The sequence below is a fragment of the Muscardinus avellanarius genome (genome assembly GCF_963383645.1).
Source record: "Muscardinus avellanarius genome assembly, chromosome: 3".
NCBI classification, from domain to species: domain Eukaryota; kingdom Metazoa; phylum Chordata; class Mammalia; order Rodentia; family Gliridae; genus Muscardinus; species Muscardinus avellanarius.
The window spans coordinates 129153461-129167227 of NC_137788.1; the positions used below are offsets into that span (position 1 = coordinate 129153461).

Sequence of the window (13767 nt, forward strand, 5' to 3'; positions counted from 1 at the left end):
CAGCTTAGGCAATTTAGTGAGGCCCTGTACAACTTTAGTGAGACCCTGTTTCAAAATAAAGAATAAAAAAATAGAGCTGAGGGTGTGCCTCAGAGGTAGAATACCCCTAGGTTCCATCCCCACTACTGCAAAATAATAAAAATAAATAAATAAATAAATACAATGATATATAACTCTTAAAGGGAGATGTCAAATCAGTGGTTTTTAGTGAAATATTTCTCCTATGGTGGTTTCTTTAGAAATGGAGCATCAACTGTTGTCACAGCTATATTTGGAGGCATTCTCCAGAATGAGGTCAACTGCCTCATATGTGGGACAGAGTCAAGGAAGTTCGATCCATTCCTAGGTAAGATGTACTTGGCATGTATGTGTATGCTATTTTATTAAAATAATAATTTTAGTGTTTACTATCTTATTTTTCAAAGGAAAAAGAACTTTTGGGGGGTGTAGGGGATTGAACCCAGGGGCATTCTACCTATGAGCTGTACCCCAAATCCTACTTGTGACCTGTGATCCTCCTGTCTCAGCCTCCCAAGTACTGGGATTACAAGCTTGTGCCACCATTTTTGGCTAGAACATTGTATTTTATTTTATTTTATTTTATTTTATTTTATTTTATTTTATTAGTGGCACTGGGGATGGAACCCAGGGAGATTCTACCTCTGAGCTAGCTGCACCCCCAGCCCTATTTTTTTTTTATTCTTATTTTGAAACGGGTCTCACTGAGTTGCAAAGGGCCTCACTAAGCAGCTGAGGCTGGCTATGAACCCCGATCCTCCTGTCTCAAACTCCCAAATGCTGGGATTATAAGCATGTGCTATCACGCTCGGCTGGCGAGAACATTTTAGAAATACACCAACCAGGTGCGATGGCACATGCTTGTAGTTCCAGTACTTGGGAGCCTAAGACAGAAAGATTGTAGGTTCATAGTCAGCCTCAGCAATTCAGTGAGATCCTCTACAACTTAGTGAGACCCTGTTTTAAATAAATACAAAAATACATAAATATAAATACATATAGGATTGGATATGTAGCCCAGAGATAGGATGCCCCTGGCTTCAATCTCCAATACCCCCTAAAAATCAACTTTTGAACTTTTTTTTAGCATAGTCATATACCTTTAACAGCTATTTTTCTATCTCCTTTTAAGACCTTTCATTAGATATTCCAAGTCAGTTCAGAAGTAAGCGCTCTAAGAATCAAGAAAATGGGCCAGTTTGTTCATTACGAGGTAAGAATCTTTTAATGTTCTAGAATTCAATTTTTTTTTCTTTAAAAAGCTATATAAGCTATGTGGTAATGAATTTGTGCTGTAACTTAACAAAAGTCAAGCTGGAATTATTTTTCTTACCCCTCAGAAAGAGTGTTTTTCAACCTTTTCTACTTTTTAATATTGGTTTTAAAATGAAGGTCTGTAACAAAAAAATTCTGACCAAGTGAAACAATTTATTTTATGGATATTACCAATATGTATAAAAAGAATACTCAGCAAAGTTTTATCAGTTATGATGTCATTTATTCTTTTTTTTTTTTTTCCAGTACTGGGGATGAAACCCAGGGGCATTCTACCTCTGAGCTACACTCCCAGCTCTAATTTTTATTCTTTATTTTGAAACAGGGTCTCAATGAGTTGCAAAGGGCCTCACAAAGTAGCTGTCTGTGAACCACGATCATCCTGTCTCAGCCTCCCAAATGCTGGGATTACAAGCATGCGGCACCACGCCTGCCTCATTTATTCTTTTGTATGAATGATTATTTGAGAAATGAATTGATGATATAACTGTTGGTGAAGCCTAAAGCCTGCTTTAATTACAAGACTTAAAATTCACATTTATTTTGGGAGATTTTGTACTTTTTTTCCCTTAATGAGCATTATCTACTTTAATCAAGAAAAAAGATCTAATTTCAAGTTTATGAAGAGGAGCCAAGATGGCTGAATAGAGGTGGTCTACCAAAAAGAAGAACCAGGGCAACAAAGGAAAAAATATATTTTAAGGAGAGTGATTTTGGGGAGAACTCTGGAAATCAGCAAGGGAGTGATAAAAACCCTAAATAGCTTAGAGAGTTGGAAAGACAACCTAGAGAAAAGAACAGAGCAAACTACAACTTCAACCTTATTTCCCTATTGGCTGGGCTAGCAGCGTGGGAGTTGGGGGGGCTACCCTCCAGGAAAATGCCAGCAGCTCCAATCATAGTAGCAGATCAGGAGTCCTGACTTCAGGAGAATTACACAGTTTTCACGGGCTTGAAGTCCACTTTAGGAAACGTGCCGTCTAAGAGAGACTGGTCTACTCCAAGGAAGTAACTCATTTTGGCCTCGGAACCCACATTGCTATAACAGCCATTGCTAGACACCAACCCGCCTCAGGAGCCATTCAGCAGCCACCACTAGTCACTGCCAGAAACCTGGGGCTTGTGTGGACCCCAGTGCAAAAGACAGCCCCTTTAGCATACGGCAGATTTAAGTCCAGAGCCTGCCGTACCTACAAGCCTGAGCCCCACCCATGTCTGCACTGTAGACCAGGAAAGTTCTCCTCCCCAGCCCATGGCTTAGGATTGTGCATCCTGGTGCCAGAAGCTCAGCATCATTCATGCCTGTCTCCCAGAAGCCTGAGGAAAGTCTGCACTGCAACGTGCAGCTCTAGAAACAGCATCTCACACCCTGGTACTGTCTGAGCTCATTAAGGAAAGTAGGGAAGGTCCCTTCCCCAGTGCCCTTCCCCAGAGCCTTGGGACTGCTGCAAAAATAAAAAACAAACCCAGCTTCATGCATGCCCATGGTTTCTGGGGAAAGTTACATCTATGCCCTGAAGCTTCAGGACAGTGGCTGCCAGCACCTCAACCTGGTGTCAACTGTACTTGCTCCACAGAAACTGCCCAGCCCACAGCCTTGGACTATAGCTGTTACTTCAAAAAACTCCAGCATCAGCCATGATTGTTCCTTAGAATCAGAGAAAGGTTCTATCTGCATCCTACAGTTCCCGGCCTATGGCTGTTAATGCCACAACCCTCAGCCCCACTGTCACTTACCTACACGGCATAGGGACATCTGGGGACATTCCCATCTATACCTTGCAGCTCCAGGACTGCAGATACCAAACTACAAACCTTGTTACCCCCTGTGCTTCACCCACTGGACTACTGTGAGAAGGTCTCCATGTCCTACACCTCCAGGACTGTGGATTAGTGTTAAATGATCAAATGTGATGTGCACATGCCCCAGGGGACTTAGGGAAGTTCTCTTCCACAGCCCATGGCCTTGGAACTGTAGCTGCTGGTGCCATCGGGTGTGGTATTGTATTTGACCTAGAGAAAGCTACCTTTAGTGGCTCATAGTTCATGAAAGCAGCTAAAAGCACTACCAGTCCTAGCACCAACTACAGTTTCCCCATTGGATCTAGAGAAGGCCCCACCGTGGTTCCAGGACAATCATTCTCAACTGTAGAACTGTAGCCTTCTGTTCATACTCGAGGCCCAGGCATCTCCAGTAGTAATCTTAAGGGTCCCAGGGAAGCTCTCCTTCATATCTTGTGGTTTGGGAACCATGGATGTTAGCATCACAGCTCTTGTTGTCACCTGTGCTTTATCCTCAAGAACTAAGGAACAGTCCTCTCCACATCCCATACCATTGAGATTGTGGCAGCTGCCATTACAGGCCCCAGTGCCTTCAGGACTCAACTCTGTGGATCCTGAGGACACATGCTTTGGGGAACCCAAGTCTCCTGTAAAGTGGTACAACTGTTTTCATGAATGGGTGCATTCTAGACTGTTGAGATGCTCACAGACACTGTGGGATCAAAGCTGAAGAAATTACACAGGGACTGAGCATGATGGAGCACACCTTTAATCTCTGTACTTGGGAAACTGAGATCGGAGGATTGCAGTTTTGAGATCAGCCTCAGCAACTTAGCTGAGACTGTCAGCAACTTAGCAAGACCCTGTTTCAAAATAAAAAATTAAAAGGGCTGGGAGTGTGGCTTGGAGGTAGAATGTCACTGGGTTTATTCCCGGTACTCCCCCACCCCCAAACTGAGGTCACATATAACCAAAGCCAAAACACCTATCCAATAGACATCCTATATCCCATCTAAATGAAAAATCTTTACCTGCAAAGCTACTTCATAAAATTGAAAAAGGCCACCATTGCATTGTTACGTGAACATCAATATAGGGACACAAAAATATGACACCTCCAAAGTAAAACAGTAATTCTTCAGATATAGATCGAAGTTTGAAGTGAATCTAGGAAATGTCCAAAAAGGAATTGAAAAATTGGGGTATGGTGGTGGCACACACCTAAAATTCCAGCACTTGGGAGGCTGAGATGGGTGAATTGCAGGTACAAGGAAAGCCTCAGCAATCTGATGAGTTCCTGTAATAAATAATAAAATAGCATCTGGCGTGGTGGTGCACGCTTGTAATCCCAGCACTTGGGAGGCTGAGACAGGAGGTTTGAAGCCAGCCTCAGTTACTTAGTGAGGCTCTCAGCAACTTAGACCTTGTTTCCAAATAAAATATAAAATAGGGCTGGGAGTATAGCCCGGAGGTAGATAGCCTTTGGGTTCCACCCCCAGTACCACATAATAATAATAATAATAATAATAATAATAATAATAATAATAATAATAATAATAATAATAGGGCTGGAGTTTTATCTTGGAGAGATAATTGTGCTGACATCAGAGAGAAAGATATACCAACAGGAGTGCACTTAAAAAACAATAGATCTCAAATCCAACCTCAAAATGTACTTCAAAGACTTAGAAAAGCAAAAACAAACCATATCCCAAATTAGTAGATTTAGAGAAATAATAAAGATCAGAGAAGAGATATAACTGAAGGTTAAAGAATAGTATAAAACATCAATGAAGCCGGGCGTGGTGGCGCACGCTTGTAATCCCAGCATTCGGGAGGCTGAGACTGGAGGATCGTGGTTCGCGGACACCCTCAGCTACTTAGTGAGGCCCTCCGCAACTTAGTGAGACCCTGTCTCAAAATAAAGAATAAAAAAAATAGGGTAGGGGGTATAGCTTGGAGGTCAAATGCCCCTGGGTTCTACTCCCAGAACCGCCTGCCATGGAGGTGCATACCTGTAATCCCAGTACTTGGGAGGCTGAGACAGAAGGCTCACAGGTTCAAAGTCAGCCTGACAATTTAGCAAGGCCCTCTGCCACTTTATGAGACCCTCTTTCTAAATAAAACATAAAATAGGGTTGGGATACTAACTCAGCAATAGTATGCCCCTGGATTCAATCCTTAGTACCATTTAAAAAAAAATTTATGAAGCAGTTGGTTTTTTGAAAGGACAAACAATATTGAAAAATCTTTATATAGACTAACCAAGAAAAAAGGGAGACCTAAATAAAATCAGCTGGGTGTGGTGGTGCACGCTTGTAATCCCAGTACTTGGAAGGCTGAGATGGGAAGATTGCAGGTTTGTGGCCAGCCTCAGCTACTTTAGTGAGGCCCTGTTTCAAAATAAAGAATGAAAAATAGGCTGGGGGTATAGTTCAGAGATAGAATGCCCCTGGGTTTAATCCCCAGTGCTGCTAAAAAGAAAAAGCAATAAAAAAGGATAACAAAGTGACATTGCAACTGTGATACCACAGAAGTACAAAGGACCATAGGAAGCTATTATCAGTTATTTGCTTAAACATCAGACCACCTAGAAGAAATGAATAAATTCCTGAGCAAATACATTCTACCAAAATTGAATCAAAAAGTAGAAAATTTAAACATACCAATAATGAATAATGAGATCAAAGCATTAATGAAAAAGTCTTCCTTTCTAAAAAAAACTTCCACTATCCATCAAGTGATGTGCACATATATTAATCTGTCACTTTGAATCTCACTATGATAATAATGTATCAGTGTGTGTGTGTGTGTGTGTGTGTGTGTGTGTGTGTGTGTGTTTGTGTGTGAAAACTACTAGGACTAAGCCGGGCGTGGTGGCGCACGCTTGTAATCCCAGCATTTGGGAGGCTGAGACAGGATCGTGGTTTGAGGACAGCCTCAGCTACTACTCATTGAGGCCCTTTGTAACTCAATGAGACCCTGTTTCAAAATAAAGAATAAAAAATAGGGCTGGGGTGTAGCTCAGAGGTAGAAATGCCCCTGGGTTCCATCTCCACTACTGGAAAAAATAAAAAAAAAACTACTAGGACCTGATGATTTTACTGCTAAATTCTTTTTTTTTTTAGGTTCTACTCAACTTTATTTATAGACACTAAAAACTGAAGGTTTTTTACTTTCAGGGATCATTTCTATAGTTTGTTACTGCTAAATTCTATAAAACATTTAAAGAACTAATTCTAAATCTTTCTTTCTTTTTCTTTTTTTGGTGGTACTGGGGATTTAACCCAGAAGCATTCTACCTTTGAGCTACACCCTCAGTCTAATTTTATTTATTTGGAAACAGGGTCTCTGATGAAAGTTTTACTACTTAATTAGGCTCTCCTTGAACCTGTGGTCCTCCTCTGGTCTCAGCCTCCCTAATGCAGGGATTACAGGCATGTGCCACCACACTCAGCTCCCAAATATAGTAGTATACAAAATCATTTAAAAATCAGTATTTTTTAATATACCAATAATGAAATTTCTGGGGAAGAAATCATGTAAGCTATCCTGTTCACAGTAGCCATATACATACACATATACATGGGCATATGCACACACACACAGCCCTCTTAAGAATAAACTAAAGATGTGATAGATATCTACATTGAAAGTTATAAAATGCTGAATAAAGAAATTAAAGAAGACACTAAAAGGTAGAAAGATTGGAAGAATTAATATTGTTAAAATGTGCATACTGCCCAAAGCAATCCTTAGATTCAGTGCAATTCCCACCAAAATACCAATGACATTCTTCACAGAACTAGCAAAAAAATTCTAAATTTCATATGAACACACAAAAGTCCTTGGATAGTCAAAGCAATCTTGAACAAAAAATAGTAAAGCTGGAGGCATCATAATATCTGATTTTAGGACATAACACAGAGCTGTAGTAAACAGAACATCACAGTACTGGCTTAAAAACAGACACACAGAACAATGGAACAAACTAGAGGCCCCAGAATTAATCCATGTTCATATAGCCAACTAATGTTTTTTTTTTTTTTTTTTTTTTTTTTTTGTGGAGTCCAGGGGCTTTCTACTTCCAGGCTATACTCCCAGACCTATTTTATATTTTATTTGGAGACAGGGTCTTACTAAGTCGCTGAGAGCCTCACTAGGTAGCTGAGGCTGGCTTCGAACCTGTGCGATCCTCCTGTCTTAGCCTCCCAAGTGCTGGGATTACAAGCTTGCGCCACCATACCCGGCTAGCCAACTAATTTTTGACAAAGGTGCCAAGAACATATAGTGGAGAAAGGAATAATCTCTTCAGTTAATGGTGATGATAAAATTGGATGTACACATGCAGAAGACTGAAACTAGATCTCTTCTTATAATACACAAAAAACAAGGTGGATCAAAGACCAAAATGCAAAAACTGAAACTAAGCCAGGCACGGTGACCCATGCTTATAATCCCAGTTCTTGTTTCAACAGGAAGATGGCAGGTTTGCAGCCAGCCTCAGCAGCTTAGATCTGCACAGCCTAGTGATACAGTGTTTCAAAATAGAAATAAAAATAGGGCTGGGGGTATAAGCTCAGAGGCAGAATTCCCCTGGGTTCAGTCCAGTGCCACACACACAAAAGCTTCAACTATGAAATTACTATAAGAAAACAGATTACTACAAAATCGGCGCCTTTCAAAGCCAGAAAACAACATCACCAGGAAAACAAAAAAAATCACCAGGCTCCAGAGAGAAAGCGGACTGAGAACAGAGCCACAGAGGAGATCCTCACGCCCGAGGAAGCAGCTTCACGCCCGAGGACGCGGCAGCAGCCATACTGCCGGCGGCACCGGCGAGTTCACGGGACAGCCACAACAAGCCGAGGGGAGCCGCTGCGGAACAGCCAGGCGGGATTTCTCGGCGCAGGAAGCATCTAAAGCTCGCAGTGGCTGAGCTCAGCACACGCTGCAGGGATTCAGAGTGGAAATCAAAACCAAGAAAAAAAAAACGCCAGCCCCACAGCCGAGGGCGTAGCAGCGGCGCCATATTGCCACTGGCGGCAGCAGCAGAGAATTCACCGAATCCAGTACAGCTACATCTGCGTACTCAAGAACAGTGAGTCAAATTGCGGGCTCCAGAGGAGAAATCCCAGTACTGTACTCACTGGGACTTGACCCAGCGGGAGAGGGGTGGTGGCAGTGATATCACACCATAGGAGAACGTGCAACCAGGCACCCCCCACAGTCTAAAGCAGCCTCTATCGACTCTCTGGGTCGGAGACTCTGTGATACAACCCAGTAAAGGAGTAGTGGGGTCTGAGATACTACAGACTCGAGATCCAGAGCACCTTAAGTGAAGTCATAGTGACCCAAGGGAAGAACCCAGAGAAGGCACAAACTTCCGAAATCATGGGAAAGAGGAATAATACTGGAGCAATCAATGCCCACAACCCCACAACATCAGAACCCGATAAAACTGAAAATCAGAGATTTCTAGAAGATCAAATCAGGAAAATAACTGTAGAAATAATAGAGGTGCTTCGAAAAGAACTCAGAGAGAGCCAAAAAGAGATAAAGGATGCAATTAATGAAGTAAAGGCCTCAATTCAAAGCACAAACAACCGATTAGAACACATGGAGAACAGAATCTCGCTCTTAGAAGATAATCATTCCAAAAATGAACGCATAATTTCTAATCTAGAAAAAAATATCCGACAGCAGGAATCTGATATTGAAGAAATATGGGCCCATTTTAAGAGAGCTAATGTAAGAATAATTGGAATAGAGGAGGGAAAAGAAAGTGAAACCAAAGGGATCAACAATCTCTTCAAGGAAGTAATAGCAGAAAATTTTCCAGACATAGAGCAAGAGGTCGATACGCAGGTCCAGGAAACTTATAGAACTCCCTTTAGACAGGATCGGAGAAGAGGATCCCCACGCCACATAATTGTCAAAATGACCAATGTGGAAGCCAAGCAGAGAATCTTAAAGGCAACAAAAGCAAAGGGCCAAGTGACATTCCGAGGCAAACCAATTAGAATCACTCCAGACTTCCCAAACCAAGTTATGAGAGCCAGAAGGGCTTGGAGTAACATATTCCCAATTTTGAAAGAAAACAACTTCCAGCCAAAAATTTCCTACCCAGCAAAACTTTCTATCAAATTAGATGGAGAAATAAGAAGCTTCCATGACAAACAGAAACTGAAGGAATTTATGTCTTCAAAACCAGCACTAGAGAAAATACTTAAAGAGATTAACTACAAAGAAGAAATAGATAACACACATCAGAACTAGAGAAACAAGATTTTCCATCCAACAGACAACTAAGATTGGTTATCTGTGGAGATTCATTATTTATGTTAGTCTTTTACCTATCTCTAAAGGGTATTGTTTGCCTTTATTGTTTGTTAATTTTTAGGATTTCTAGTTGGAATATTAATATACCTTCAGATATAGCATTTGGAAATATTTTATCCCATTCTATTAGTAACTGTTAACTCTGTTTACATTGTCTTTGGATATACAATATGTTTTTTATTTTTTTAGGGAGTTTGTATACTCTTCTGTTGCCTGTGCCATTGAAATCATAACCAAGAAATCACTGCCAATTTCAATGTTGTGAGGTTTTATAACCCAGATTTTCTCCTAAAAGTTTATAGTCTTAAGATTTATATTTAGGTCTTTTATCTATTTTGAGTTAATATTTGTATATGGGATTAGGTAAGGGTCCAATTTTATTCTTTTCCATGTAATTATTATTTTTCAATAATATTTAGTTAAAAGATTATTATTCCCACCACCAAATGTTCGTGGAAACCTTGTCAAAAATAACTTGACAATATAGGGAAGAATTTAGCTCTAGGCTTTTATTTAACTCCAATGGTTTATATATCTGCCTTTAGAATATTACTACACTGTTTCAATTATTGTAGCTTTATATGGCTTGAAATCAGAAAATATACATCTTCTAGCTTTGTTCTTTTTCAAGATCGTTGTGGGTACCTAGAGTCCATATTCCATATTAGGATAGTTTTTTTTCTGAAAAATAAATATATAAATATATGATAGTTTCACCTAAAAAATAGAAAAAAAATATTCTCTGGTAAGAAAGAAAGCAAAAAGAAATATTGAAATGTTATCTTTAGGACATCAAAAGCTTGGTATCAGACAAATGAAACTGTTATGTGAGATTATCATTTTTAATTTTTGATAAATTGCTATAATACTAGATGTCAATCACTAAGCCAAGCATGGGAGGGAGGGATGGGGAGAGAATGGGGTGGGGATCGGGTGGGGGCTGACTGGGCAATGTGTGCATATATGTCTACAAAAGTATGTATCCCACTATGATGTATGAATACAGTGCACCAATTAAAAAAATAAAAATATAAAAAAAGAAAAAAAAAAAAAAAAAAAAAAAAAAAAAAAAAAAAAAGAAATTACTATAAGAAAACAATAGAAACATTTCAAGGCATTGGTATAAGCAGTAAGATTTTAAAACCCTAAAGGCACAGGCAACAAAAGTAAAAATAGACAAATGGCATATCAAACTAAGATGCTTCTACACAGCAAAGAAAATAACAGAATGAAGAGTCAATCTAAGAATGGGAGACATATTTATGAACTATTCCCTTGGCAAAGGATTAATGCCCAAAATATATAAGGAACTCAGAGAGTTGAATACAAAATGTTCAGATAATCCTATTTATTTATTTATTTATTTGTGGTTCTGTGGATTGAACTCAGGAGCATTTTATCCTTGATATATACCCTTAGCCCTGCTTTATTTTATTTTGAAACAGGATCTCACTTACTTGCAAAGGGCCTCAGTTGCTGAGGCTGGCCTTGAACCTGCAATCCTCCTCTCAACTTCTCAACTACTAGGATTACAAGCATGTACCACCACGCCTGCCTCAAATAATCCAGTTTAAAAATGGGCTAATGATTTAAATAGATGATTCTTAAAAAGAAGAGATACAAATAATAAGTATATGAAAAAATGCTGAATGTCACTAATCATCAGGTGAATGCAAAGCAAAACCAGAATGAGTTAGCATCTCAGCCCAATTAGAACAACTAGTTATCAAGACAAAAATAACAAATGCTGGCGAGGATATGAAGAAAGGGAGCTCAACACTCTGGCTTGTGATCCAGCAAGTTTGCTACTGGTTATATATCCAAAGGAAGTGAAATCACTATGCTCAAGAGATGCTTACACTCCCCTGTGTATGACAGCACTATTCACAATAGTTAAAATGTGAAATCAACTTAGATGGCTTTCCATGTGATGAACAGGTAAAATGTCGTATGTATACAGAATGAAATATTACCAGCTATGTATATTAAAAAATGAAATCCTGCTGTTTGCAGAAACAGGGTTGGAACTGAAAGTCATTATATTAAGTAAGCCAGACATAAAAAGACAAACACCCTATGTTCTTATTCATTTTTAGAAACTAAAATGTTGATCTCATAGAACAGAATGGAATAGTTGCTAGAAGAGGAAGGTTAGAAAAGGGATAAGAAAGAAGCTTGGTAATGATACCAAAGCATGGAGAGCAGGGTTTAGTTTTAGTTTTCTATGGCATAGTAGGGTAACTACAATTACGACAATCTGTATTTCAAATACAAATACAATCAATACAAAGATGTAAATCAGTACAAAGATGGGCATGGTGGCGCATGCTTGTAATCCCAGCATTCAGAAGGCTGAGACCTTCCGAATGTATGAAATGCCCAACACGTAGAAATAATGTCTGAAGAGATAAAAATGCTTATCACTCTGATTTGATAACTATATATTGTAAGAGTATATCATATATCATATTACCGTAATATGCCCCACAAAGATGTACAAATGTGTCTCAAAATAAAAATGTAATACAATAAAATTTATCTTTGATCATAAGTCACTTTTTTTGTGGTACTGGGGATGGAACCCAGGGGAGTTCTATTCTGAGCAACACCCCCAGTCCTATTTTTTATTCTTTATTTTGAAACAGGGTCTCACTGGGCTGCAAAGGACCTCACTAAGTAGCTGTGGCTGTCCTTGAACCATGATCCTCCTGTTTCAGCCTCCCAAATGCTGGGATTACAAGTGTGCGCCACCACTCCCGGCTGAAGGGTCACTATTAAAGTAACCAAAATGACTATTTTTACTAGTCACAGAAAGAAGAAATTAGGATAAAGAGAAATTAGAAGAAATTCGGATAAATTAATATACAACATTAAGTAATTCTGCACTGGTGCTAATTTTTATCCTGAATTATATGTTTAGTAGCTAATTCTTTTCTGCTTTATAAAGAAATATTGTCATGATGACTAGTATACTTGTGTCTATGTACAAACATCTTTTTGTAAAAAAAAAAAAAACTGTACCATCCAGTGTGTTAACCATGAGTCATATGTAGCTATTAAAATGAAAAATTCAGCCTGGCTTGGTGACATATGCTTTTAATCCCAGCACTAGGGAGACTGAGACAGGAGGATCATGGTTCATAGACAGCCTCAGCTACTTAGGCTTTTGCAACTCAGTGAGATCCTGTTTCAAAATAAAGAATAAAAAATAGGGCTGGGGATGTCGCTCGGAAGTAGAATGCCTCTGGGTTTCATTCCCAGAATTGCAAAAATAAATAAATAAATAAAAATAAATAAAATGAAAAGTTCAGTTGCTTAGACTCACTGGCTCCATGTGGCCACTGCACAGCAGAACACAGATGTAGAATGTTTCTCTTATGCAGAACATTCTTTTGGACAGCATCTTTCTAGAATTAAATTATCCTAATAGAAATTTAACTTTTGTGGGGAAAGGATAGGTGTCCCCATATCAGTGGTGTTCTGGGCATTGAGAAGTATTTGGCTTATTAAAAGAGAAGCAGTAGAAGTCTTGATAGAACACTGTTAGGTGTTTCTGGAAATTTTTTTAGTTGACTGTCCCAAGTGCTGGACTAATAAGGAAGGAAAGCAACTCTCTACTTGAAAACAGTTTGTAGACTCTTTGAGTTCACTCCCCACCTCCCCAGTCTATATTGTGTGTGTGTGTGTGTGTGTGTGTGTGTGTGTGTGTGTGTGTGTGTGTTTTGTGGGTCTGGGGATGGAACCCAGGGGCATTAGACTTCCAAGCTTGATATCAAATGTTTTATCATTTTCTCTCTGTATCTAGAGCATGTGACTACATGCTAAATTAATCTTTTTGTGTGTGTGTGCTACTAGGGTTCCTGGAAACCCTTCTATCTCCGGGTTATACTCCCAGACCTATTTTGTACTTTTTTTTTTTCTCATTTGGAAATAGGGTCTCTTAAGCCAGCGCGTCTGGCTTTGAATCTGCGCAATCCTCCTGTCTCCGCCTCCCAAGCGCGGGGATTACAAGCGTGCGCCACCACGCCTGGCTTAAATTAATCTTAAACATTTTGAAACAGGGTCTTGCTAAGTTGCAGAAGGCCTCATTAAGTAGCTGAGGCTGTCAGTGAACCACGATCCTGCGGTCTCAGCCTTCCGAATGCTGGGATTACAAGCATGCACCACCATGCCCATCTTTGTATTGATTGTCTTAACGAGTATATAAGAAATCTGTGGCGGCCCCATCCTTTCCATGCTTCCCCCAAATCATTATATTACTCCAAAACTGCTTTGGCATATTCGAACTTTAGTAAATATCACAATATTGGTACTTGATATCAAATGTTTTATCATTTTATTTCCATATCT

At 39.5% G+C, this 13767-nt stretch overlaps 1 protein-coding gene across 3 annotated transcripts in view; it reads left to right on the forward strand.

The window, feature by feature from the left end:
* Nucleotides 1-13767, forward strand: part of USP3 (ubiquitin specific peptidase 3) — a gene marked incomplete at both ends in the record, with an annotated part of 106393 nt that overhangs the window by 84059 nt on the left and 8567 nt on the right. For all 3 annotated transcript variants that reach the window (XM_080692944.1, XM_080692945.1, XM_080692946.1), the window contains 2 exons: nt 240-346; nt 1151-1231. In XM_080692944.1, coding sequence (XP_080549070.1) covers nt 240-346; nt 1151-1231 — 188 coding nt within the window. The remainder of the gene's footprint in view (nt 1-239; nt 347-1150; nt 1232-13767) is intronic.